Raw genomic sequence first — 27586 nt, forward strand, 5'->3', positions numbered from 1 at the left:
ACCGCCCCATCAGTCTACTCTCAATCATCAGCAAAGTGATGGAAGATGTCATCGACAGTGCTATCAAGCGGCACTTACTCACCAATAACCTGCTCACTGGGTTCTGCCAAGACCACTCGGCTCCAAGCCTCATTACAGCCTTGGTCCAAACATGGACAAAGGAGCTGAATTCCAGAGGCGAGGGGAGAGTGACTGCCCTTGACATCAAGGCAGCATGTGACTGAGTGTGGCATCAAGGAGCCCTAATAAAACTGAAGTCAATGGGAATCGGGGGGAAAACTCTCCATTGGCTGGCGTCATACCTAGCACAAAGGAAGATGTTTATGGTAATTGAAGGTCAATCATCACAGCCCCAGAACATCGCCGCAGGAGTTCCTCAGGGCAGTGTCCTAGGCCCAACCATCTTCAGCTGCTACATCAATGACCTTCCCTCCAACAGAAGGTCAGAAATGGGGATGTTCGCTGATGACTGCACAGTGTTCAGTGCCATTCACAACTCCTCAGATAATGAAGCAGTCCATGCCCACATGCAACAAGACCTGGACAATGTTCAGGCTTCGGCTGATAAGTGGCAGGTACCATTCGCGCCACAGAAGTGCCAGGCAATGACTATCTCCAACAAGCGAGAGTCCAACCACCAGCCCATGACATTCAATGGCATTACCATCGCCGAATCCCCCACCATCAACATCCTGGGGGTCACCATTGACCAGAAACTTAACTGGACCAGCCACATAAATACTGTGGCAACAAGAGCAGGTCAGAGGCTAGGTATTCTGCGGCGAGTGTCTCACCTCCTGACTCCCCAAAGCCTTTCTACCATCTACAAGGCACAAGTAAGGAGTATGATGGAATACTCTCCACTTGCCTGGATGCGTGCAGCTCCAACAACACTCAAGATGCTCGACACCATCCAGGACAAAGCTGCCCACTTGATTGGCACCCCATCTACCTCCTTAAACATTCACTCCCTCCATCACTGGCGTACCGTGGCTGCAGTGTGTACCATCTACAAGATGTACTGCAGCAACTCGCCAAGGCACCTCCGAAACCTGCAGCCTCTTCCACCTAGAAGGACAAGGGCAGCAGACGCATGGGAACACCACCATCTCCAAGTTCCCCTCCAGGTCACACACCATCCTGACTTAGAAGTATATCGCCGTTCCTTCATCGGCGCTGGGTCAAAATCCTGGCACTCACTACCTAACAGCACTGTGGGAGTACCTTCACCACACGGACTGCAGCGGTTCAAGAAGGCAGCTCACCACCACCTGCTCAAGGGCAATTAGGGATAGGCAATAAATGCTGGCCTTGCCAGCTACGCCCACATCCCATATACAAAAATAAAATGCTCTGACCTTATTAATTAGTCTATAAATTCTTGTACTTCTGCGAGCAAAAAATTACTAGAAGAGCCCTATGTTTACTGGCTGGAGGGAACTTTTTCTGTAATTTAAGAATACACCAGGACAGCATTTTCTTGATAAATATATTCTTTGCTTGATCCCTTTAAAGAGGGGAACATTCATTATGAAACAAGTTTTAAATAAGGTCCCACACCTCAGTAAAGAGTCAAATGCTGCTTCCTATTGGTAGCTTGACAAATGATGGAGCAGGCAGTAACTGACTATGACTTCTGGGATGGACTCAGAACAGGCCACTTCCTGGTTTACCTCTCTCGAATTACTAAATGTAGGAACAATTTAGGCTCCAAAAATGTGCAGTTTGTTTTAATAATGGATGGCTAACCATTTTAAAAGCTGTCTGACCTGCTAGCCGTACCTAGGATGGTTTAAAGGTGTTGCTAATGGTATCTCAACTGGTTCCCAAACAGTTCTTTCCCTTTGTAAGGGAGATCTGGTAGCTTCACCTTAATGCCAAATTGTAAGCCTAGAATTTGTAACTATGCCTGTGGGGCAGAATTTGCTCGGTACCAGACCAGCTCAAATGCAACAACAATGGACTTTGGAATAATTCTATGGTCAACATAATGTTATCCCAATAGTCAATGTTTTTTGTCCCTAACATGGTTCTCAGCCATCTAGTACCACTTGCTGGATACATTTCAACAAGGGAATGGTAGCATAGTAGTTATGTTACTGGACTCGTAATCCAAAGGCCTGGGGAATTTAAATTAAATAAAAATCAGATTGTCAAAACCCATCTGGTTCACTAATGTCCATTAGGGAAGGAAATCTGCTGTTCTTACCCGGTCTGGCCTATATGTGACTCCAGACCCACAGCAATGTGGTTGACTCTTACCTGCCCTCTGAAATGGCCAAGCAAGACACTCAGTTGTACACAACCGCTAAGAAAAACAAGAAGAATAAAACTGGACGGATCAACCTCGGCACCGGCAACGGCACACCCAGCCCAGTCGACCCTGCAAAGTCTTCCTCACTAACATCTGGGGACTTGAGGCAAAGTTGGGAGATCTGTCCCACAGATTAGTCAAACAACAACCTGACATAGTATTACTCTCAGAATCATACCTTTCAGCCAATGTAACAGATTCCTCCATCACCATCCCTGGCACCACCGGCAGGACAGACCCACCAGAGGTGGCGGCACTGTGTTAGTCGGGAGGGAGCGGCCCTGGAAGTCCTCAACATTGACTCTGGACCCAATGAGGTCTCATGGCTTCAGGTCAAGCACAGGCAAGGAAACCTCCAGTTGAATACCACCAACTGCCCTCCCTCAGCTGATGAATCAGGACTCCTCCATGTTGAACACCACTTGGAAGAGGCACTGAGGGATGTACTCTGAGTGGGGGACTTCAATGTCCTTCACTAAGAGTGGCTCAGTAGCACCCTACTAACCTAGCTGCCAGAATAGGACTGCGGCAGGTGGGGAGAGAACCAACATGAGGGAAAAACCTACTTGACCTCGTCTCACCAATTTACCTGTCGCACATGCATCTGTCCATGACAGTATTGGTAGCAGTGATCACCGCACAGTCATTGTAGAGATGAAGTCCTGTCTTCTCACTGAGAACACCCTCCATCGTGTTGTGTGGCACTACCACCGTGCTAAATGAGATAGATTCAGAACAGATCTAGCAGCTAAAAACTGGGCATCCATGAGGCGCTGTGGGCCATCAGCAGCAGAATTGTATTCCACCACAATCTGTAACCTCATGGCCCGGCATATCCCTCACTCTACCATTACCATCAAGCCAAGGGACCAACCCTGGTTCAATGAAGAGTGCAGAAGAACATGCCAGGAGCAGCACCAGGCGTACCTAAAAATGAGGTGCCAACCTGGGGAACCTGCAACACAGGACTACATGCATGCTAAACAGCAGAAGCAGCATGCTATAGACAGAGCTAAGCGATCCCACAATCAACGGATCAGATCAAAGCTCTGCAGTCCTGCTACATCCAGTCATGAATGCTGGTGGACCATTAAACAACTAACGGGAGGAGGAGGAGGCAGCTCCATGAATATCCCGATCCTCAATGATGGGGGAGCCCAGCACGCGAGTGCAAAAGACAAGGCTTAAGTGTTTGCAACCATCTTCAACCAGAAGTGCTGAGTGGATGATCCATATCCGCCTCCTCCTGAGGTCCCCACCATCACAGAAGCCAGCCTTCAGCCAATTCGATTCATTCCACGTGATATCAAGAAACGGCTGAGCGCACTGGATTCAGCAAAGGTTATGGACCCTGACAACACCCGGCTATCGTGCTGAAGACTGGTGCTCCAGAACTAGCTGCACCTCTAGCCAAGCTGTTCCAGTACAACTACAACACTGACATCTATCCGACAATGTGGAAAACTACCCAGGTGTGTCCTGTCCACAAAAAGCAGGACAATTCCAATCCTGCCAATTACCGCCCTATCAGTCTACTGTCAATCATCAGCAAGTGATGGACGGTGTCATCGACAGTGCTATCAAGCGGCACTTACTCACCAATAACCTGCTCACCGATGCTCAGTTTGGGTTCCGCCAGGACCACTCTGCTCCAGACCTCACTACAGCCTTGGTTCAAACATGAACAAAAGAGCTGAATTCCAGAGGTGAGAGTGACTGCCCTTGACATCAAGGCAGCATTTGACCAAGTGTGGCATCAAGGAGCCCTAGTAAAATTGAAGTCAATGGGAATCAGGGGGAAAACTCTCCCGTGGTTGGAATTATACCTAGCACAAGGAAGATGGTTGTCGTGTTGAATGTCAATCATCTCAGCCCCAGAACATCGCTGCAAGAGTTCCTCAGGGCAGTGTCCTGGGCCCAATCATTTCAGCTGCTCTATCAATGACCTTCCCTCCATCACAAGGTCAGAAGTGGGGATGTTCGCTGATGACTGCACAGTGCTCAGTTCCATTCGCAACTCCCCAGATAATGAAGCAGTCCGTGCCCGAATGCAGCAAGACCTGGATGACATTCAGGCTTGGTCTGATAAGTGGCAAGTAATATTCCCACCACACGAGTGCCAGGCAATGTCGCTCTCCAACAAGCGAGAGTCTAACCACCGTCCCTTGACATTCAACACCATTGCCATCGCCAAATCCCCCACCATCAACATCCTGGGAGTCACCACTGACCAGAAACTTAACTGGACCACCCACATAAATACTGTGGCTACAAGAACAGGTCAAAGGCTTGATATTCTGCGGCGAGTGTCTCACCCCCCGACTCCCCAAAGCCTTTCCACCATCTACAAGGCACAAGTAAGGAGTGTGATGGAATACTTTCCGCTTGCCTGGATGAGTGCAGCTCCAACAACACTCAAAAAGCTCAACACCATCCAGGACAAAGCAGCCCGCTTGATTGGCACCCCATCCACCACCTTAAATATTCACACCCTCCACCACCGGCACAATGTGTCTGCAGTGTGTACCATCTACAAGATGCACTGCAGCAACTCGAAAGCGGAGAATCATTAGCGCCTGGCACTAATTTTTCAGGATTTCAAAATTTATCGCCCCAAACGGGGCGATACCAAATTTCTCCCCCTATTTGTCTCATCATCTAATCAACTGATTAATTAGTTGTAAAGCACAAGACTTTATTTTAAAAAATTCATTTTGGTGAATATTTTATTTTTGGGCTATTTTGTTTTCTCCAGTATTTCCTCTGAAGAATATCCCAGCACCATATACCTTCTCAGATCAGACTGGGGACCTGCTAGAAACATCTCTACTCCTGCTCTTCTATAGTTGGTCACTGGGATGTGTTTGTCTGACTGTCCCTCCCTCAGAACATAAAAAGGCATGAAATGAGAAAAGGTCGTTTAGCTCATCAAGCCTGCTTCCTCCATAGTCCATCGATCTTCCTCTCAATCATCCTCCCTATCTCCAAAGATTCAACACTCTGTTCCTAATCGCCTCCCTGGATGCCAGAGTTCTACTTGATACTTCCCCAGTGTTGAGATCAGAAAATCACTGAAGTTAACTACAGACACCAATGTGCACCCTACCTACCACCTTATGAAGCAGGCAGTGGGAGCAGCAGAGCCACTGTGGTTGACCATGTTTCATTAAGATCTTTGAAAGCGTATATTGTACTCCCCAGTACCTATGCTTTCTTAAGAAAACTGAGTTCAGACATAACTATGAAGAAATTACAATGTAAATGACACTTAGCATGTGGCTTCTTTAACATACAGCCATGTTCCTTAGTGTTGCATGAAGAATTTCTTCATAGCCACTGTAATCGATTACAATCCCCACCGCTTATAGCGATGCGGTTGTGCAAACGTGATTTTCCCACTATTCGCGATGGCCAATATAAATAATTTCAGTTGCAGTACTATACATTGTTTGGAAATCCAGTGGCAGTCGGTTTTGCATATTAATACATTGAGCCATGGAATGGATATCTTTGACAAAGGACTAACCCAGAGCACGCACGCTGGCTTGCTCCACATAAAAGTACAGAGTAAATAATAAAACAACCTGCAAAGAGCAAAGGGCATATAGACCCAGGAAAATGAGGGTCTGTAAATCAGCCATCAGATCAATCGGGTCTCATCACCAAAGCTTAACATGGGGGAGCAGGTTCGGCATGTATGCAACCACACTCTATCCAATATTACTCCCCATTGACTTCAATGGAAAGTAAAATTGGGTGGGGTGCTAGCTAGCTGTGTTGTTTATTCAGTACACGTTCTCTAGGTACAGTATCTGTAGAGGCTTCCATGTGTGCTCCTGTGTGCAGGCTGCCATCTTGACTGTTGCCTTCTGGGTAGCCTAGTGCCTCATGGGTAATGTAGTCTTAAACATACAGCTATATACAGCTCTACATAGCTCCACCTAGTGTCCACTATAGAATGACATGCTATTGATCACGACACACCCGATCCCGTCATTTTTCTTGACGGGCAGGTTAGGTTAAATTTGCCCCCCAGGTCTCTATATTACACAGTGGAGCTCAGCTGGTAAACAACTTTCTCAAAGAGCATGAAAAAGTGAGTAACCACAGCTGTTTCTGCCGGAAATAAACGGAGCACTTCAGACGCTATAACTGGCATCTTTGAAATTGACATTACTGCAAACAGCCAATGGTTATCGATTTTTGGCTGATATAAGCAACTGCCAGTTTTAAACATGGACATTTTAAGTGGTGGGAACGGTACCTTCAGGATTTTTAACACCTGGATCATGCTTGTTCCACCAATATTCTGAATCTATATTGAGAATTGGTTGAATTCTGCAAGCTTTCTCTGCAACTTAATGATCCAAGACATAAGTATCCCTTTTTGATACGTCAAATAACATTTTCTCACTTCTTAAAATTAATCCAGAAACAGAATCTACTGTAACTACCAAATCACAACTCGTGCCGCTCAGTTACCCTAAATTTTTGATTACCTTGCTAATTCATTGTATAATTTATAGATTCTGCATGTTGTGAGGTTTCAATTTATTGAAACATCTTCTCCACGTCAAATGCTTTCCAATAGTCAAGATATATAATGCTAGCCTGTGACCTTCAGTTAGAAACAGGACTGCATCCTTAAAAGAACGTCAAATATACAGGAAAATCTCTTAACTGGCACCTAAATATCCGGAAATCTCTCTTAACCGGCAAAATTCAGGAGTAGGTTCAGGTAAGTTTTACTATATATTAGTGGCCGTGTAACTGGGGTTCCTGGATCTGTGGCCGTGTAACCAGGGTTCCTGCACATGTGGCCATGCAACAGGGACTCCTGGATCTGTGGCCGTGTAACTGGGACTCCTGCACAAGTGCCGTGTAACCGGGGCTCCTGCACCTGTGACCGTGCAACAGGGACTCCTGGATCTGTGGCCGTGTAACTGGGACTCCTGCACAAGTGCCGTGTAACCGGGGCTCCTGCACCTGTGACCGTGTACGGGGCTCTCGTACCTTGGTAAGTAGACCTCTCGGTAATCCGGACTTTTTGATCAACCAGCACCACGTCGGTTCCGTCGGTGCTGGATAAAAAAAGTTTCCTGTATTTATAATTATTCACAAGCCTTCATAAACCTAAGCTTATTTGAACTATTGCCTTTGTTCTCACTAGATCCTAGGCCACTTCAGAGGGCAGGTAAGAGGGACTGGAGCCAGACCAGGTAAAGACGGCAGGTTTGCTTCCCTAAAAGGACATTAGTGAACCAGTGGGTTTTTACAACAATCTGGCAGATTCACGTTCACTTTTTACTGTATTTAGTGTAGCAGGATGATTGAGGGCCAGTATGTCAGCTGCATGCTGATGAGGGCCCTGATCCCCAAGTAAGGGTATGGCCCTTTAAGAGGAAGGGTATAACCCCTTTAAGAACATTGGCTTTAAAAGATAATTGCAACAGGAGTGGGAGGAGACTTTCCCCAGCCAGCTGAGCATGAAAGGGTGAGGTTCCAAAAAAAAGGGGAAAAGGTTGAAAGTTGCAGAGGTTTCTCGGACTAATGTTTGTAGGAGAAAGGATGCTAAAAGACGGTAGGACTGTGTAACGATCGATAGATAGCTGGATGTAGTGGTATTATATATAGTATGTTGGAGAATATTGTCACTCTTTTATCCATCTCTGCTGTCTTCATGCAGCCATTTCTCTCCCTGTCCACTTCTGTCTCTCCCTTCTCTTCTACTTGTATTCCATTAACTCTTCTTTTTCCCCTCAGTCACACTCTGCTTCCCTCCATCTTTTTCTTCTTTCCTTTGAGGCAGGAGGTATGGCATGGTGTAATGTGGAAAAGAGCCGCCAACAGCTAAAGGCAGCATTTGTGATAGGAGTTGAGGAAAATGTGACCCTTAGCAGCTATCTTCCCATCCCATCTCCCAATCACTTCTGTTTTCCCCATGGTCTCCCTCCCCTTTGAATTACGTGTTCAAACCCTACATCTTGCCCTTCCCCTTGCTCTGCTATCACTCATCGCACCCGTAACTCTCCATCCACTCCCCTCAAGGACAGATGATAAAAGGCTCCCTGACCTTGAACTCGTTTTCTTCCTCCCTTCCAATTTCCTTGAAGAAAGAGGCTTTTTTTAAACTTGAAAAATTCTACTTCCTTTTTGAAAACAAAATAAATGAGGAAATAAACGGCCTGTCTGGCTTTCTCGCTCGTTGTTTTCTCTCTTTCCCATTCCCTTTGTCTCATGTGCTAGAAATTGCCACCCGTCTCTCAAGTGCACACAATTCACATTGAACTTCTCTGTCAACAAAACACAGGTGAGAGAAGTAGCTGGCTTCAAAATTCTGATGTTGGTCTATCTCTTTCACCCCAGTCTCTCTCTGTCCCTTAGTTTAATAAGATTATTGCACACAAAACAAAAGCTGCAACAGATGTCATCACGACAGTTTCATTTATTTTTATCTCACACACACAGCTCCTTTTGTTCTTCAAAATTACGTGAAGAAAAGCTATTGGGCAGAAAGTTGGAATCTACAGAAAAATATTCCATCAGTAGAACTGACTGAATGGTATAAATACATTTGTAGAAAATTAGGTACACGGCACATGCTGAAACTGCACAATCCACATTGCGCTCTGGAAAAAAAATATCGGGTTTTTTTCAGGCATAAAACAGGCGCATACTCATTTAACAGTGGGGACAGACAGCCTGCGCCCAGTCTGTGCAGGTGTTGGTCCCACTGCTACATTCGTGGGGACAATTTTTAGGCGCCCTGTGCAGATAGCTAAAACGGATGTTAGACCCCTCATTAACCTATTTAAGGGGCCTAACGCCTGTTAAAGGAACCCTCTACAAAATTAGTCACGATGAGCGGGCTATACGTCGGACCACTCTTGCTCGGGGTTCTTCAGCAGCCGTCAATTAAAGCTCTATTTAAATTACACCTTTCTGGAGCAGGAGTACTTCCCCCCTGTGGTAAACCACTGTTAACCTGTACATGCCTGTGTGGTAAACCACTGTTAACCCTGTACAAGTCCAGGCATGTCTCAGCCCCTGGCTCCACCCCTAAGCCCGGGTATAAAGGTGACTCACCACCCTTCCCCCGGGAGCTCTTAGGATGGATTCACTAGCAGAGGCATGCTCTAGTTCTTAGTCAATAAAAGCCTACTTCATTTAAGTCCATCTCGTAGTCTTTGGTATTGTTGATCGCGCATCACCCCCCACTCCCCGATTCCACAGTTGGACCGCCCCCACCATTGCCTGATTCAACTGCTCACCCCGGAACTTACCTGAGGGCCACTGCCGGCGGCCTAAAATTCATTTATCTCATGCTACTTGTGGAGGCTTGCCAGGCACTGGTAGCTCACTCCAAAGATGGAGACAAGACCCAAATTCGCGATGGCCTCAGACCTCTCTGTTTGGGCGTATGCTGCTCAGGTCCAGACTAATTTCTACACCCAAACCAAGGCTTTGGAAGATGCTGAGGGCTTCAAGTAAAAACTTTAATGAACAGATTAAACGAGTTAAATAGCTTTAATCATGTTACTGGAAATATGTAATTTTAATTTTTTTTGAAACTTTGTTTAATCCCTTAATTTTGATATATAGGTGGAGAGTCGCAATTCCAGCAACACATTTTTGAACGCCCCAAATAAAAACAAATCAGAATTCAGTTAAAAGCTATCAATCAAAGAACGTCTTAACAATTAAAGCACCGAAAGTCCTTTTTCAAAAAGTCTGCCTTTCACCATTTTTTCTCTTCACAGTGGGAAGTGCACAAAGTTCCAAATACAAAAACACAAATGTTCACACGGCAACAGAGGGAGTGCCAAATGTGAAATGGAGCGAGAGACAAAACGTGAAGGGGAAGAGAGGATTATATGTTTGAAGGAGAGGAGCTGTATGAGTGAATATGTATGAGGAAGCAAGAGAGAATAAGAGTACATAAGAGTGAGGAAAGAGACAGTAAATATGCATGTAAAGGAGAGCAAGAGAGCGCACGCAAAGACAAGAGCATAAGGGAGCGCGAGTGCATGATGGAGTGGAAGCATGTAAGAGATAGTGCGTGAGGGGGAAAGAGGATGTGAAGGGGAGAAAGTGTACTAGGGAGAGAGTGCAAGAGAAAGAAGGAGCATAGGGGAGAGAGAAATGACAGACTTAGAGTGTGAGACAAATAGAAAGACAAATACATGAGAAAAAATGATTTTACAAATTTTTGTTAGTGAGCAACGCGATTGGAGATCACCAATAAATTAGGACATGGTTCGCAGGATAGTTGCAGGGAAAACAGTTAAAATCTCAGGCACTTGCAACAGATACGGAAAGACAGGGAGACCTGTTTTAAATTGATCATGTTCTTCCTCTCCCAGCCTACCTAATGGTGAAGGAAATTTTCCAGCTGGTTTTTTTAAACAGGTGGCTATAATGTCATCAAATGCACAGCTCACCTGCCCTCTTTAAAATTATAGTACAGATTAAATTACTGGTCAGCAGAGCATATGCCAACTGTGTGTGTAGCTGTCCGAGTAACTTGTTGGAAACTCCCTTCACTCTGAGGCAGGTGAAGAGAACCAGAGCACAGGTATTTCAAAAAACATTGCTGATTAAAATTAAAGCACTCAGGAGTGAAGAAATTAACAGGGAAAATTCATGCTTCAGGGTAAAAATCCTGAGATGTACTGCGGGATACTGGACTGCAACAAATCATCTTATCTAACTATACAAATGTATTCTGCAATTCATACTTTAACGCTGTCATTATAAAATAGCACAATCTCTGATTCATGATTGATAATGTCACAGGAGATCTACCAGCATATATAAGTGTAATGAAATCTGTTTGTCTTGATCCTGTATTTCCTGTACTCATGTATATTACCCTCCCCCACACTGTGTATAGTTTCACTTCTCAATTTTAAGCCATCTTCCCCATCCAGGTCTCAGACCAGCTATACACTGCCGGAGTCCCCACACAGAAGTTCACCCAGGAGTCCTACTACAGCGGCAATGTCTCGAGGCCCGAAATGCTACTTCTGCGGCCAGGCCAAGCACCCCAGACAACGATGCCCAGCGAAGGACACTACATGCTTCAAGTGTAAGAAAAAGGGGCATTTTAGCAAAGTCTGCAGGGGGAATCCGATTTCCAACTCCGTCACCGCCTCGTGCGTGCCGCCATCTTGGGATCCGCTATCTTTCCCCGACTCAACGGCCGCCCAGGGCCCAACAGTGGCTTCGATCACGGTGGATCAATCCAGGCCACACCCGTTGACAAAATCCATGATGGACATACAGGTAAACGGGAATTTAACAAAATGTTTAATTGACTGTGGGAGTACCGAGAGTTTTATCCACCCTAGCCTGGTACGGCGGCACTCATTAACGGTAACCCCTACACGGAGCAGAATTGCTATGGCTACTAAGCCCCACACTTCGGACATTTTGGGCTACTGTGTGGTAACACTGACTGTAAAAGGCACGGACTACAAGGACTTTAAACTCCTCGTGATGCCAGAACTCTGTGTTAATGTAATCTTGGGCCTGGACTTCCAGTGCCACCACGAAAGTGTCACGCTAGCATATGGCGGGTCCCAGCCGCCACTCAGTCTGTGGCCTATCAACCTTAAAAATCAGCCCGCCCTCTTTATTCGCTAATCTCGCTCCAAACTGTAGGCCCATAGCGACCAAAAGTAGACGGTACAGTCTGGAAGACAGACGCTTTATCAAGGCGGAAGTGGACAGACTCCTGCGGGAAGGCATTATTGAATGCAGTACCAGTCCGTGGCGTGCCCAAGTAGTCATAGTTAAAAATAGCGAAAAGAAACGGATGGTAATTGACTACAGCCAGACTGTTAATATTTATACCCAGCTGGACGCCTACCCTTTACCCCGCATATCAGAAATGGTCAACCAGATTGCGCAATACCGAGTCTTCTCAACTATCGACCTCAAATCCGCGTATCACCAGCTCCCCATTAGAATGGAGGACCGCCCATACACCGCCTTTGAGGCGAACGGACGCCTCTACCATTTTCTCAGAGTGCCCTTCGGGGTAACAAATGGGGTCTCGGTCTTCCAACGTGAGATGGACCGCATGGTTGACGAGAATAAACTACAAGCTACCTACCCCTATCTGGACAATGTCACTATCTGCGGGCACAACCAGCAAGGCCACGATCTAAATCTTGCGAGATTTTTAAAAACTGCCCTAAAGCTGAATCTAACCTACAACGAAGACAAATGTGTCTTCAACACAACCCGTCTCTGTATCCTCGGCTGTGTGGTGGAAGATGGGGTAATTGGACCGGACCCTGACCGATTACGCCCCCTAAAGGAACTGCCCCTGCCACACAATCCCAAAGCTTTAAAAAGGTGCCTGGGATTTTTTTCGTATTATGCCCAATGGGTGCCCAATTACTCTGATAAGGCCCGACCCCTCATTAAATCGACATCCTTCCCACTATCAGCTGAAGCTCGGGAGGCTTTCACCAGTATCAAACAGGATATTGAAAGGGCTGCACTGTGTGCAGTGGACGAAAGCATTCCCTTTCAAGTCGAAAGCGATGCGTCAGACTTTGCCTTAGCTGCGACCCTCAATCAGGCTGGGAGACCTGTGGCCTTCTTCCTCCCGAACCCTTCAGGGACCTGAAATCAGGCACTTTTCTGTCGAGAAGGAGGCACAGGCTATAGTGGAGGCAGTGCGGCACTGGAGACACTACCTAGCCGGCAAACGTTTCACCCTGCTCACCGACCAGCGGTCGGTGGCTTTCATGTTTAATAACAAAGGGGGAAAATCAAGAATGACAAAATACTCAGGTGGAGGATCTAACTATCCACGTTCGACTATGATATTATGTACAGGCCGGGAGCCCTTAATGAACCCCCAGACGCCCTATCGCGGGGAATGTGTGCCAGCATTCATACAGACAAATTACAGGGTCTCCACAACGACCTCTGTCACCCAGGGGTCACCCGACTATACCATTTTATATAGTCCCGCAATCTGCCCCACTCCATCGAGGAGGTCAGGGCAATGACCAGAGCCTGCCGCATCTGTGCGGAATGCAAGCCTCGTTTCTACAGGCCTGACCGTGCACACCTTATCAAAGCCACACGGCCATTCGAGCGCCTAAGTCTGGACTTCAAGGGACCCCTTCCTTCTGCCGACCGTAACGTATACTTCCTCAATATCATCGATGAATATTCCCGCTTCCCCTTCGCCATTCCCTGCCCAGACATGACCAGTGCCACGGTCATCAAGTGTCTCTGTAATCTATTCTGCATGTTTGGCATGCCGAACTACATACACAGAGATAGGGGGACGTCATTCATGAGTGACGAACTGCGACAGTTCTTGCTCTCAAAGGGGATAGCCATGTGGTAAACCACTGTTTGTATTCTACTGTGTACATGTCTGTACATGCCTCGGCTGACTCCTCCCACAAGTCCAGGTATAAAGGTGACTGTTCCACAGTCCCTCTGTATTCTGGACTGGTCGACCACTCGAGGCACACCTTCATTCTCTTGTTAATAAAAGCCTGTTAGTTACTCGCTTAACCTCAGTCTTTGAGTAATTGATAGCGCATCAAGCCACTAGCAGAACCACTAGCTACAACCCCCGGGGTAATGGGCAAGTGGAAAGGGAGAATGCGACTGTTTGGAAGGCTGTCACGTTAGCCTTAAAGTCAAAAGGCCTTCCGACCTCCCGCTGGCAGGAAGTCCTCCCAGACGTGCTCCACTCCATAAGGTCTCTGTTATGTACAGCCACTAACGCTACCCCTCACGAAAAGATGTTCGTTTTCCCCCGGAAATCCACCTCGGGCATATCTCTACCCGCGTGGCTAACGTCTCTGGGGACAGTACTATTGCGGAAGCACGCGAGAGGCCATAAAACGGACTCCCTTGTGGAAAAGGTACAGCTCCTCCAGGCAAACCCTCAGTACGCCTATATCGAATACTCTGACGGGCGAGAGGACACTGTTTCCATAAAAGACCTCGCTCCCTCGGGGAGCGAAGAGAACGATGAGAGACTACCCGAGGAAGACCTACACCAAAAAGAGACAGGACGCCCAGAGGTATCAATACCCAACTTTAACCTGGAGGACACTGCAGATAACCTGGAAGACACTGCGGAGGCCCGGACAGCGGAAGAACCAGAATCTACTCCCCTAGAGGCACCCCAACCGGCTTTGCGCCGATCACCGAGAACCACAAAACCTCCTGACAGACTCACTTATACCAACTTTTAAGAAACATCACCCCGATGGACTAAATCTAAAGAAGGGGTGAATGTAATGAAATCTGTTTGTCTTGATCCTGTATTTCCTGTACTCATGTATATTACCCTCCCCCACACTGTGTATAGTTTCACTTCCTCTTTCCTGACTAACCTGGAAGGTTCCAGGTCTTGGCTCTTGGCTCCGCCCCTGACTTCTCTTACATAAAGATCCCCGGATCTGTATGACTCATTCCTGTGAGCCAGTCGGTGTGTTGAGATGTAGCTCTGATCTTAGTGATTAAAAGCCAACTTGTTTAAGCCTATAACTTCTAGTTTTGTGGTTATTGAAGGCACATCAATAAGGAAGTCTTACTAGAATATACAGAAAAGGGGGAATTTTAACCCCAAAAAACAGGTGGGTTGGGGTCGGGTGAGAGGTTAAAGTTGTTAAAATCTGAATCCCGATCCCAACCCGGCCACTTCCGGTTTTAACAAATGCGGGGGGGGGGTGGGGGGGTGCGGGGAACCAGCCAACCCACTCACAGGAGGAGGGTTGGTTGACACTTCAAATATGATAATGAAGCTGGAAGCCTCGGATCTAACCTCTGGGCAGGTTTAACTGTGGCCGGCTGAAATTCCAGGGCCTCAGGAAACCTGACAGGTGCAGCGAGGGGAGAAAAGCCTAGAGGAGCACGCCTTGTGGGTTAGAAGGAGCAAGAGTGCTTCCTCCTAGTCCATCATCCTCCCTCCACCCCCCGCGATCGAATATCAGAACCCCCCCCACCGACCAGAGGCGGGGATTGAAACCCCCCCGCGGATTGGATTCCCTCCCGGGGTCATGGATCGGACCCCACCCCCCCCCGCAACCCCGGGATCAGGGATTGGCCTCCACGGCGTCAGGGATTAACCCCCCCATCCCCGCCCCATGATCAAGACACCCCCCCCACTCCCGGCGGGTTCGAAAGTAAAAATTCCAGCCAAGCATCTAACAAGCATCCATCACACCAGAGATCACACACCATTACAGATTCAAAACAATGTTTAAATAAAAAAGGGAAAGAAATTCAGACCTGGAACCTGTAACTTACAAGCAATTATACCAACCCTCTAGTTGATATCAACAGTTCATAAGTAGCTACAACTAAATTGAAAGTACCAACTTAGAACACAGAACAGGTTAGCTGTTAGGTATCACAATTGTGCCTAGACCCAAGGAACCAAGATGTCCCATGAGCAACTACACAGGAAATTTGCTAGTATATAAAACCTGTGTCTTGTGTATTTTTATCACAACGTACTGCTTTTTAATCACACATGCAAAGTATGTAACACCCACACCGGAATAACTCAAATGTGAGTGCTAAAACATCAACAAATCACTATCTTTAATAAAAAATGAAAAGGGAAAGGCAGTCATTTGCTGCTGGTACCTTCTGACCTTAATAACCTTGTCTCTTCACAAAAGGAGGAGCCACAAATTTATAAACAGCTGTCAATCTAGGGGCCATTCCCTCAAAAGCAACGTCATTACTTCTCGAATTGTCTTCACAGGAACTGTTCTGAAATCTGACACAATTGTTTTATTATTCTTTGTTCAAGCCCATGCCACATATTTGTTCTAATATTATCCGGAATGACATTCCCCAGACTCCAAACTTCCCATCATCAAAGTTCACTCTTCCCCAATTCCTTTAAGACGTTGAGTCAAAAAGCATTCCAGCATTACCTCTGAGCTTACAGTTCCTTTTTGAAAGAACGCGATCTCAACTTGGTTCAATTTGGGGCAATTGAAATAATTCACTGTCACAGGCTACCACCTAGTTTGATTTGAAAGTAACTCCACCCAAGATTAAAACCTGAAAATGCTGGAAATACTCAGTAGGTCAGGCAGCATCTGTGGAGAGAGAAACAGAGTTAACGTTTCAGATCAATGACCCTTCATCAGAACTGGCAAAGGGTCATCGACCTGAAAATTTGGGCTGGATTTTGCCAATGGGGAGCTTTTGGAGGCGGGACTCCCACTTGTCGGGTTTCAGTCCCGCCTCCATCAACTTCTGGCCAACCCACGCTATTTTCCCTTGATTGACCTTGTTAAGCCCGCCCAGTGGGCTTAACAGGCCAATTAAGGGGAAGCCGTTTACAGAGAACGTAAATGTATGACGTTTCATCTGTCAAAAATTTTTGACAGATGATTTGTCATCGTTTGACAGCTCTGTGAAGCTCTCTTGTAGTTCTTGAATTTAAAACCTCATCAAACCTTTCTTTTGTAGAAATTAGATGGTTGTTGCATTGGAGAATGCAACAGCCATCTGTCATCTCCACCATGGAGGTGCGAGACTCTCCGCATACCCACCGATTGAAGCCTGCAGGAAGAAACACCGATTGAAGCCTGCAGGAAGAAACAAAGGTAAGTACACTTTTTCTAACACTTTGCACTTACCTCAGATACTCACCTCTACACTTGCACCCATCACTCACCCCAACAGAACACGTTTGGACCCCTCCGAACCCCGCAGACCCACTACTCGCCTCGGTGACCTTGGCGGGTTTCGGAGCCTTTGAGTAGCCTGCACTTGTGTGGGCAAAATGTGGATAATCCTATTTTCTGCCTGCTAACAGGCAGTTGAGTGGATGTAATCCCCTTCCCGCCTCCAAGGAGATGGGACCCGGCGTGGGACGGCTACCCACCTCCTGCCAAGATGGCACGGGGGCAGGTTGGGCACCCGCCCCCAAATTCTGCCATTTTCCCAGCAGTCCCGCCTCCAAGCCTGCCTCCCCAGGGCTGGCAAAATCGCCGCCGTTAACTCGGTTTCTCTCTCCACAGATGCTGCCTGACCTGCTGAGTATTTCCAGCATTTTCTGTTTTTATTTCAGATTTCCAGCATCCAAAGTATTTTGCTTTTGTATCAAGATTAAAGCCTCTTTTGTTCAGGTGAATGACATCCCTCTATTTCTCCTCCCACCTTTCAACAGATTTACTGAACACTGCACCTTCTGGTGCAGAGAGGCCTCTGCCAATTGCATTCTTCAATCTAATAGGCGGTTCGAATACTTATTCTCCTTCCCCTTGCAGGGAAGTTCGTGACCTCTTTGGTGATTCCCCACAGCAATGTTGCCGAGACTGAGAAATCATCAGAATGGGGAGATCAAACATCCTCCACATCATAGCATCATGCACTGGTAATCCAATGCACCATACCAAAGAAAACTTTATTAATAATGATCTGATTCTTATTTCCTAGTAATACTACTTTCCTTTCTCCTCATTAAATTTATGTTTTCTGTCCTATTTTGTACCCTGCTAAATAAAACTTGTATCTATCTTTCGGCATTAACCATGTCTCTGTTAAGCTAATTACATCCACATTTTCATTATACAGGAAACTCTCGTTTAAACAGCATCTAAATATCCGGAATTCTCTATTAACCGGGCAGCACGGTGGCATAGTGGTTAGCACTGTTGCCTCACAGCGCCAGGGACCCGGGTTCGAATCCGGCCTCGGGTGACTGTGCAAACTCCACACAGACATTCTCCCCGTGTTTGCGTGTGTTTCCTCCGGGTGCTCCGGTTTCCTCCCACAGTCCAAAGATGTGTGGGTTAGGTTGATTGGCTATGATAAATTGACCCTTAGTGTTAGGGGGATTAAATACGTGGGGTTACGAGGATCGGGTGGGATATGTGTCGGTGCAGGCTCGATGGGCCGAAATGGCCTCTATCTGCACTGTGGGGTTTCTGTGATTCTGTGAAAATTCTCGCTCCGAAAACAACACCTCAATAACCGGCAATGTTGCCGAGTCCGAGTCTCCCGCAGTGGCCGAGTTAGTCAGTGGGGGTAGTTCTCCAAACTGCCAGTACTCGGCTTCTTGGCGCTGCCGGTAGTCTCTTCTGATCCACCATTTTACAGGGGTAGTGTGTGTCTCCCACGCTGCTGGTAGTCATTGCATTGCATTATGGAAATCCCAAAAGTTGGTCCAAGCAAAAGGAAGAGTGGTGTTAACTTTAAAACAGAAAATCAACATATGCCAACGACTAGAAAGGGAAGAGAAGCGTATCAACATTATGAATGAATTCAAAATCGGTTTGTCAACAATCTACGACATCAAATCGCAGAAGGATAAGCTGCTCAAGTTTTATTCAAACTCGGAGACATCTAAGGGTGTAGAGAAACGGCGTATGCTTCGCAAGCCTAAGCTTGAAGAGCTGGATACTGTTGTGTATGTACCTTTAAGAGAATAACTGGTCTCAGACTGCAGTACCGGCAGTGACCACCCCTGTATAAAAGGCACTAGTAAGCCTCTGTAGTTTCAGTTTCCCGATTGACTCCTTTCAGTAAAGACTTGTTTTGTTCAACTCCTGCTGTCCGTGTCTCAATCATACACGGACATAATACTGGCGACAAGCAGATACGAACTTACCTACAGTCTGCACCACCTCCTGGGATCCATTCCTGCAGCGAAGTGAGCAGAGGTCGAGGCCAGAAGGAAGAAAGCAGTAGAAACGGACGTCGACCGTGGGCATCCGCCCCTCTGTTAGCGGAGTTGAAGATTGCTGGAGAAGCTGTCGAAAGCGGGGCCTGGTTCCTGTCGACGGTGCTTCAGCTAATCGGGCTGGTGGCAGGTAGTACACTGATCCTTCCTGGGCTGCGGCGGTCGCGAACTCGAGCGGGTGGCTTGCAACGGGGCCGAGCAGCGTTGTCGGGAAGAGGAGAGGGTGGAGCACACAGGGCGCGGCCAGTGCTATGAAGCCGGGCTGCGTATAGACCCGAGAAGAGGGAGGCAAGAGTCCCACAGGGTTGTTCCACGACGGGAAAATAATTTTAAAAAAATATTAAAACGCGCAGGAAACCGTGAGGAGCTGCAGGTTGCAACGGAAACCGCGGAAAGCAGCGCTAGCAACAGCGGGGAAGAAGGCAAAAGCGTGGGAGGAGCCACCTTAATCAGCGGGGGAAGAAGGCAAAGCGCGGGAGGCGCCATTTTAGGTTTTCAAGATGCCGAAGACTGGCTGTATCACTGCCTTTGATAATACAATAGAGGACTGGACCATGTATGTGGAAAGAGTCGAGGGATATTGCGAGGCAAACGAAATAGCTGATGAGAAAAAGGCATCGGTATTGCTAAACTTAATGGGCGCTAGAACGTACGGCCTATTGCGGGACCCGATTACTCCAGCCAAACCGAAGGCAAAGAGTTTTAACGAAATTGTTGCTGTCCTACAGGAACACTTAAACCCTGCACCGCTGTTGATAGCCGAAAGATTTAAATTCCACAGGAGAACTCAGCATAAAGATGAGAGCAATGCTGAGTACCTTACGGAACTACGCAAGCTATCAAAGCACTGCCAGTTCGGAGCAGGACTGGCAGATACCCTACGGGACAAATTTGTCTGTGGACTCCCGAGTGAAGGAACACAGAAGAAGTTACTCGTAGAAAAAGAGCTGACGCTAGATAAGGCTTTCAGCGTGGCAGTATCGTATGAAGCAGCAGCCAGGGGAGCTGCGGAAATTCAACAAAAGCCACAGGAATACGGCATCCACGAAATGACATGGGGATTTGCAAAATGTTATCGCTGCGGCAGAACTAACCATGACCAGAAGGACTGCTGGTCCAAGGACAATATATGCAAGCAATGCGGAAAGATGGGACACATTGCATGAGTTTGCAGGTCTGGGAAGAAGACTAGCGACAACAAAAAGGCTACTAAGGAACCGTACAAGAAAGTACAAAAGATGACGGACAGTAGTTCCGAAGACCAGATGAGCGATAGTGAATCCGGGAACAGGAGACTAAGCTGTCTCAAACTTCACAATGTAATCGCAAAAGAGGATCACCGAACCATTTGGGTCACCCTCACGATAGCAGGATCCCAAGTTAAAATGGAATTGGATACAGGATCAGCGCTAACCGTCGTGAATCGACGAGACTACGAGCGGCTATTCTCACACATACCCTTGAGAGAGACATCCATCGTCTTGACGACGTATACGGGGCAAAAAGTATACCCTAGAGGAAAAATAAGGGTGCCTGTCGAATACAACGGCAAGAAAATACGGAAATTATATCTCTACATACTGCAAAATGGTGGACCACCGTTATTGGGACGTGAATGGATCAGGAAGATAAGCTTAGATTGGCACTCCATTCATGCAATGACGGTGGACGGTAAAAAAGATGAAGACGTCACTCCTGGACGATTGTCAACAATCTTAGCTAACGCCAAAGAGGTATTTCAACAAGGACTGGGCACGCTTAAAGGCGTAACCGCCTCGATAAAAATAGAAGAGAATGCAATTCCCAAGTTTTTCAAAGCAAGACCGGTACCATATGCAATTCGCCCAACCGTAGAGGCAGAGCTGGAGAATCTGGAGAAGGCAGGCGTGTTGTCTAAGGTCGACTGGAGCGAGTGGGCGACACCCATCATTCCGGTCATGAAGAAAACGTTAAGCAATAAGTCGGAGGAGCCAAGGAAGGTTCGCATCTGTGGGGATTTCAAGGTGATGGTGAACCCAGTCCTTCACACAGTACAATATCCTCTTCCAAGGATAGAAGACATCTTCGCCTCACTGTCTGGAGGGAAACGTTTTACAAAAATTGACGTGCACAAGCATATTTGCAGATGGAGGTTGAAGAATCCTCTAGGAAGTATCTCACGATAAACACTCAAAGGTCTTTACCAGTATCATCGATTGGTATTCGGAGTAGCATCGGCAAAGAGCGATGGAACAAGTCCTGCAAGAGATTCCGAGGACTCAGTGTTACTTGGACGACATCCTTGTGACAGGTGAAGATTACAGTGAACACCTTAACAACCTAGAACAGGTGCTCACTAGACTACGGGAACATGGGCTACGAGCCAACCGCCCCAAGTGCGAGTTTTTTAAGAAACAGATATCGTATTGTGGCCACGTGATTGATGGAGGGGTTGCATAAGTCCCCTGACAAAATTGAAGCGGTAGTTAAGGCCCCAGCGCCTGAAAATGTGTCGCAACTGAGGTCATTCCTCGGATTGGTGAATTACTACCATAAGTTTTTGCCAAATTTGTCGACAATCCTGCACCCACTGAACGCCCTGCTACGAACGGGAGTAGCATGGAAATGGAGCAATGACTGTAAGCAGGCCTTTCAGAAGAGTAAGGACTTAATCACTTCAAGGGAAGTATTGGCTCACTACAACCCAGCACTGCTGATCAGACTGGCGTGTGATGCGTCTCCCTACAGCATTGGGGCGGTACTGTCACATAAATTCCTTGATGGTTTAGAGAGGCCGATAGCTTTTGCGTCACGCTCGTTAACTTCTGCCGAGCGTAACTACGCCCAGATTGACAGAGAGGCCCTCAGCCTAGTGTGGGGGGTGAAGAAGTTCAATCACTACCTGCACGGTCAAAAATTTACTCTACTAACCGATCATCAACCTCGTCTCCATTTTCAACCCTCAGAAGGGCGTACCGATAATGACAGCGCAACAGCTGCAGAGGTGGTCCCTTTTCCTAGGGGCACACCAATATGACATCGAGTACAAAGGAACTAAACAGCATGGGAATGCTGATGGATTGTCACGCCTACCATTGCAGACGGTGGAAGAAGACCTTGCAGTGGATCCAATGGAGTTATTCCACTCGACCATAGTCGAATGTCTCCCTGTGACGAATGCAAACATAGAAAAGGAAACACGGAATGACCCGACACTATCACGGGTCTATGATTTAACGGTGAAGGGATGGCCAGCACATGGCGAACCACTGCTGCCAGCATTCTCGCCGAGAAGAGAACAGCTGTCAGTGTGCAGAGGAACCTTGATGTGTGGATCCAGAGTAGTAATTCCACCTAAGTTGACGGATAGAGTGCTCAATGAGCTTCATTAGGGTCATCTAATTGGGGTAAAAATGAAGAACTTAGCCAGAGCGTTTGTGTGGTGGCCTGGAATCGATAGAGAAATCGAAGAGATGACCAAGAGCTGTGCAGGATGCCAGAAGGTCCAAAACGCCCCACCACAAGCTCCTCTGCATCCATGGGAGTGGCCCTCATCTCCATGGCAAAGGGTGCACATTGATTTTGCTGGTCCCTTCATGGACTCGATGTTTTTAATTGCGGTGGATGCACAAAGTGGCCAGAGGTAATAAAAATGTCCTCAACCACCACGGAAAAGACTATCTCAGTTTTACGAACCATATTCGCCAGGAATGGGCTGCCTGAACAGATTTGCTCTGACAATGGACCACAGTTTGTGTCTGAAGAGTTCCGGAGGTTCTTAAAGAACAATGGTGTTAAGCATTACACATCTGCCCCATATCATCCAGCCACTAATGGATTGGCCGAGAGGTTTGTCCAAACATTCAAGAAGGCTATCAAGGCAATGTGTAATGAAGATATACCCCTACAACACAAGGTGGACAACTTCTTGTTTGCCTACCGGAATGCGACACATGCGGTTACCAACCAAACTCCAGCCATGATGTTCTTCAATCGAAGACTACGATGCCGCTTGGATTTGGTTAAGCCAAACGTCCGAAGAGATGTGGAGAACAGGCAGTTTCAGAATATGAATGAAAGGCCGACCAGGAGTTTTAAGATAGGTCAACCAGTTTTGGCCCGGGACTACCGCACTGAGAAATGGCAGCCAGGAACGATTTGTACACGGCAAAGACCTCTCATGTATACCGTGGACGTTGGAGAGAGCATTGTAAGACGCCATGCTGACCAGATTCTAGAGTCACTGGAAAACGTCAACTCCACACCACGATCTGATACACCTGGTAATGAAATCGACGTACCAATTGCAGCTACCGCAGAATCGGTGATATTGGAAGCAGATGAACCAAACAACGACATTGATCCCGACTCAACCTTGCCAGAGGAACCCGATACCCCAGAGGCGTTATCCAGACAGAATCAGGAAGCCTCCTCAAAGACTGAACTTATAATTGCTTAAACTTAACCAATGTATCTAGCAACCGTAATTAATTATCATTTAGTTGTTAAATGAATGTTATGTACTGTTTATCTAAAAGGGGAGGAATTGTTGTGTATGTACCTTTAAGAGAATAACTGGTCCCAGACTGCAGTACCGGCAGTGACCACCCCTGTATAAAAGGCGCTAGTAAGCCTCTGTAGTTTCAGTTTCCCGATTGACTCCTTTCAGTAAAGACTTGTTTTGTTCAACTCCTGCTGTCCGTGTCTCAATCATACACGGACATAATAGATACCGTGCTTTATGAGTGGTTTTCTCTTAAGCGTTCAGAGGGTGTTCCGATTTCAGGACCCATGCTAATCGAAAAAGCGAAGGATTTCTATGCAAAGATGGAGCTCACTGACAAGTGTGCTTTCTCCGAGGGGTGGCTAACGTGCTTCAAGGTACAGCATGGGCTACGACGACTCGATATTTCTGGGGAGAAGAAATCAGCTGATCACGACGCCGCAGAAGAATACTGCGATTATTTCAATTGGATTGTGCAGCAACATGATTTGTCGTCAGCACAGCTATACAATGTCGATGAAACTGGCTTATTTTGGAGGTTTTTGCCAGAATCAACGCTTGCTGGGGCCAGTGAGGCTAATGCTTCAGGTTACAAGAAAAATAAAGATCGTGTAACCGTGCTAACATGTGCGAACGCTGCTGGATCACACCGGGTTAAACTTCTTATCATTGGGAAGTATAAAAATCCCCGTGCATTTAAAAATGTGAGGCACTTACCTGTTGAGTACAAAGCTCAAAGAAATGCTTGGATGGATAAGGAAATCTTTTCAAATTGGTTCCATCATATTTTTGTTCCATCTGTGAGTGAACATTTCCGTAGAATAGGGAAACCTGAAGATAGCAAATGCATTTTATTGCTTGATAATTGTAGAGCCCAGCCGCATGAATCCGAGTTGGTTTCGGGAAATATTTTCACCATTTATTTGCCACCAAATGTAACTTCTCTCATACAACCCATGGACCAGGGCGTTATCCAAAATCTCAAGTGTCATTACAAGAAAGACTTCCTACGTAAACTGATAAGCCAAGATGACAATATTCACACATTTCAGAAGGAATACAATCTTAAAGATGCCATCTTTAATGCTGCATGTTCCTGGAACTTGGTGAAAGGTCACACTTTGAGACAAGCCTAGTGCAAATTGTGGCCTTCTGTAATGTTTGCTGAGGGTTCTTCTTCAGAGGAGGAATTTCATGGGTTCAATGTTCATCCCAAGAGGAGTACAGTAATGGAACTGGCTGGCATGGTGAAAAATGTAGGCCCAGCAAACCCTCTACGTCACCTCAGCGAAAGTGATATTGAGCAGTGGGTTGATGCAGGTAGAGAAGTTGCTGTTGTGCATATGCTAAGTGATGATGAAATAATGGAGAATGTTTTGAATCCAAAGAAAGAAAAGGAAAATGAGATGGAAAGTGAAGAGGATGATATTTCTGAAGAGATGATGATTTCTTGGGCTAAAGCTGCAGAAGATTTTGCTTCATTCCTCAAATTTGCTGAAAGACATCCTTGCTACTCTGCCCAAGAAGTTATGCACCTCCATATTCTGCATTCCACCTTTCTACAAAAAAGGCAAGAGTCCACTAAGCAAGCAGACATCCGGGACATGTTTAGGAAAGCTTCCAAAAAAGTTGAAGCGGTGGAAGTGCCTGAAGAATCTGTTGAAGTGCATGATCCTGATGAACCAGCTGACATGGATATTCCTGATGAACCAGTTGACTTGGAATAAGTGTACAGTCAACCACAGTACTTTATACTGTACTGTACAGTCGTTTATAAGTTTTGGTGTACTGTTAAGTAATTAAAGATTAATGGATTACCCTCAACTGGCAGTACTGTACTTAATCAAGCATCTTCCATCATCCATTTAACACAACATTCTGTAGGTGAGTACCCAATTACTGTATACTGCACATTTCTTGTTTTTTTTATTTTTCTTTGTTAAAAATAGCCTCGGTAGAGAACCCTCTGTCACCCGGAAATTTTGATAAACCGGCAACACGCCGGTCCCGTCGGTGCCGGATAAAAAAAAAAGTTTCCTGTATACACAAGCTTCAAGTTCTCGTACCTTGTACTACTTTTAACAGCAAGGAAATACTTAAGTAAAAATGATCCTGCAAAAATATATAACAATATTTATTCTAAAAATAGAGGCATATTTTTTTCTCACTGTAGTGCGGTCATAAAGCTTTTGGAAAATTGCTCTTCCATCTTCAAGACCAGATATATCTTCCAAAATTTCAATAGGTATGTCAGACCACTACAATGAGAGAAAACTTGCCTATATTTAACTTTACCAATGTCTTGCCAAGAATCATTTAATTTATAATATCTTTCGCACTGATACCAGGTTAACCACCACTTTGTAGAAATAAATCTGCAACAGTTAATTAACTTCCCCTTCTAAAAGTTTGTAATATGTACAAATATATATCAAAAATGTAGCTGGTGTTAGAAGTTTTAAAATGATACGCCATACATTGCTGTGATACACAATAATACAGTAGTAACGGCTAATTAAAATTACATTAAACATTCTTGGTTTTAGTATTTAATGCTTACCTTAAAGTTTAGGCTGGAAGCAACAACATCTCCATTTGGGGTAATAATAGGAACATTTTCACATACAATTCCCACATCAACGTCGATAACTTGCCCTGCCAGGTAAAATTAAATAATGAAAGAACTGTTCAAAATGAATTTTATCAACATAGAAATGTCAGTACAGAAAACCATTCAGGCCATTATGTTTGTGTTTTTGTTTGCTCCCTTATTGGAGCTACCTACTCTAATCCCACTTCTCTGCTCCTTCCTCATACCCTAGAATATTTTTTCAAGTAATTATCAAATTCCTTTAAATATCATGTTTGACTTGGCTTCAATACCCACTGTAGTAAAGTATTTCATAACTGTATAATACTTTGCTTGAAAAAATTCCTGCTAATCACCCCTTTGTTCTTCTGTTACTAATCCTAAACTGATGCCCTCTTGTTACCAATTTACCAACCAATTAAATAATCTTTCACTATTTTCTTTCTTAAACGCTTTCATAATTTTGTGAACACTACTACTCAATTCTCCTTTACTGCCTTTGCTCCAATTAATACAGCTTTTTTTGTTTTTTAAATGTCTCCTACAATAGCGAATATTATTTTATCCCTCATATCATCTTTGGGAATCTATATTCTACCTTTTCCATGGCTCTGATAAATAAATGTATATACAGCATATGGTGCCCAAAACTGCACACAGTATTACAACTGCCACCTAACCAAAGCCTTATACAGATTCCTCATAATTTCCTTGCTTCTGTATTCAATTCTTCTATATATAAAATCCAAGATCCTATTTGCCCTTATTATGCCAGTTTCCAATGACAATCCCACTTGTAAAGATCAGTTTGTAATCCAAGATCTCGCTGTTCCTATACTCCATTGAGAATTTAATCTTTAGCATAAAATTACATGCTCTGATCTTTTTTCACCCCAAAATGTACTACTTCACATTTATCTATGTTAAATGACATTTGCTACTTCAAGGATGAGCATCTGGTCATAAACTTGCAAATTTCAAATATGAGGGCAAGGTTGTCTTGGTTTTATGTATAATATATATTATGTAGGGAGGAAATGGGGGCATGGGTGAGCCCTGTATATGCGAACATTTCAACAAAAAATTGAAGCTTCTTCACCTTTCTAGACATCCACTTCCAAATCACAATATACAGAACTAATAACTACCAGGATGATATTTGCTTACGGAGGAGGCGTTAAACCGAGGCCCGTCTGCCCTTTCAGGTGCTAAAATCTCCCATCTCAACACAAGAAATTGTGAAAGCTTTTGGATCTACTTAAGTGAAAATGGCACAATTTATCCAACAGGTTTCCTTTTGCAACAAAAAAATCCATTGCTGCTTAATACCATGCGACATACGACACAATAGTACCTGTAACAGGAACATTTGCACTGCACAACAGGTTATGAGCATCTGGAACAAGAGAAAAGCCAACCATCTTCCCTTTGAGCCTTCAATGGCACCACCATCAACAAGTCCCCCACCATCAACATTTTAAAGCTTAAACCAGTTAAACTGGA

At 45.7% G+C, this 27586-nt stretch overlaps 1 protein-coding gene across 1 annotated transcript in view; it reads right to left on the reverse strand.

Annotated features, from left to right (window-relative positions):
• The window catches only part of LOC147105621 (ATP-binding cassette sub-family D member 2-like), a 112161-nt gene that overhangs the window by 58862 nt on the left and 25713 nt on the right, over nt 1-27586 (reverse strand). Inside the window, exon 5 of the mRNA XM_086010169.1 lies at nt 26054-26148. Within this exon, the coding sequence (XP_085866295.1) occupies nt 26054-26148 (95 nt within the window). The remainder of the gene's footprint in view (nt 1-26053; nt 26149-27586) is intronic.

This window comes from Somniosus microcephalus, chromosome 17, assembly GCF_052327205.1.
Source record: "Somniosus microcephalus isolate GS21.2 chromosome 17, FLI_Smic_1.0, whole genome shotgun sequence".
Classification (NCBI taxonomy): domain Eukaryota; kingdom Metazoa; phylum Chordata; class Chondrichthyes; order Squaliformes; family Somniosidae; genus Somniosus; species Somniosus microcephalus.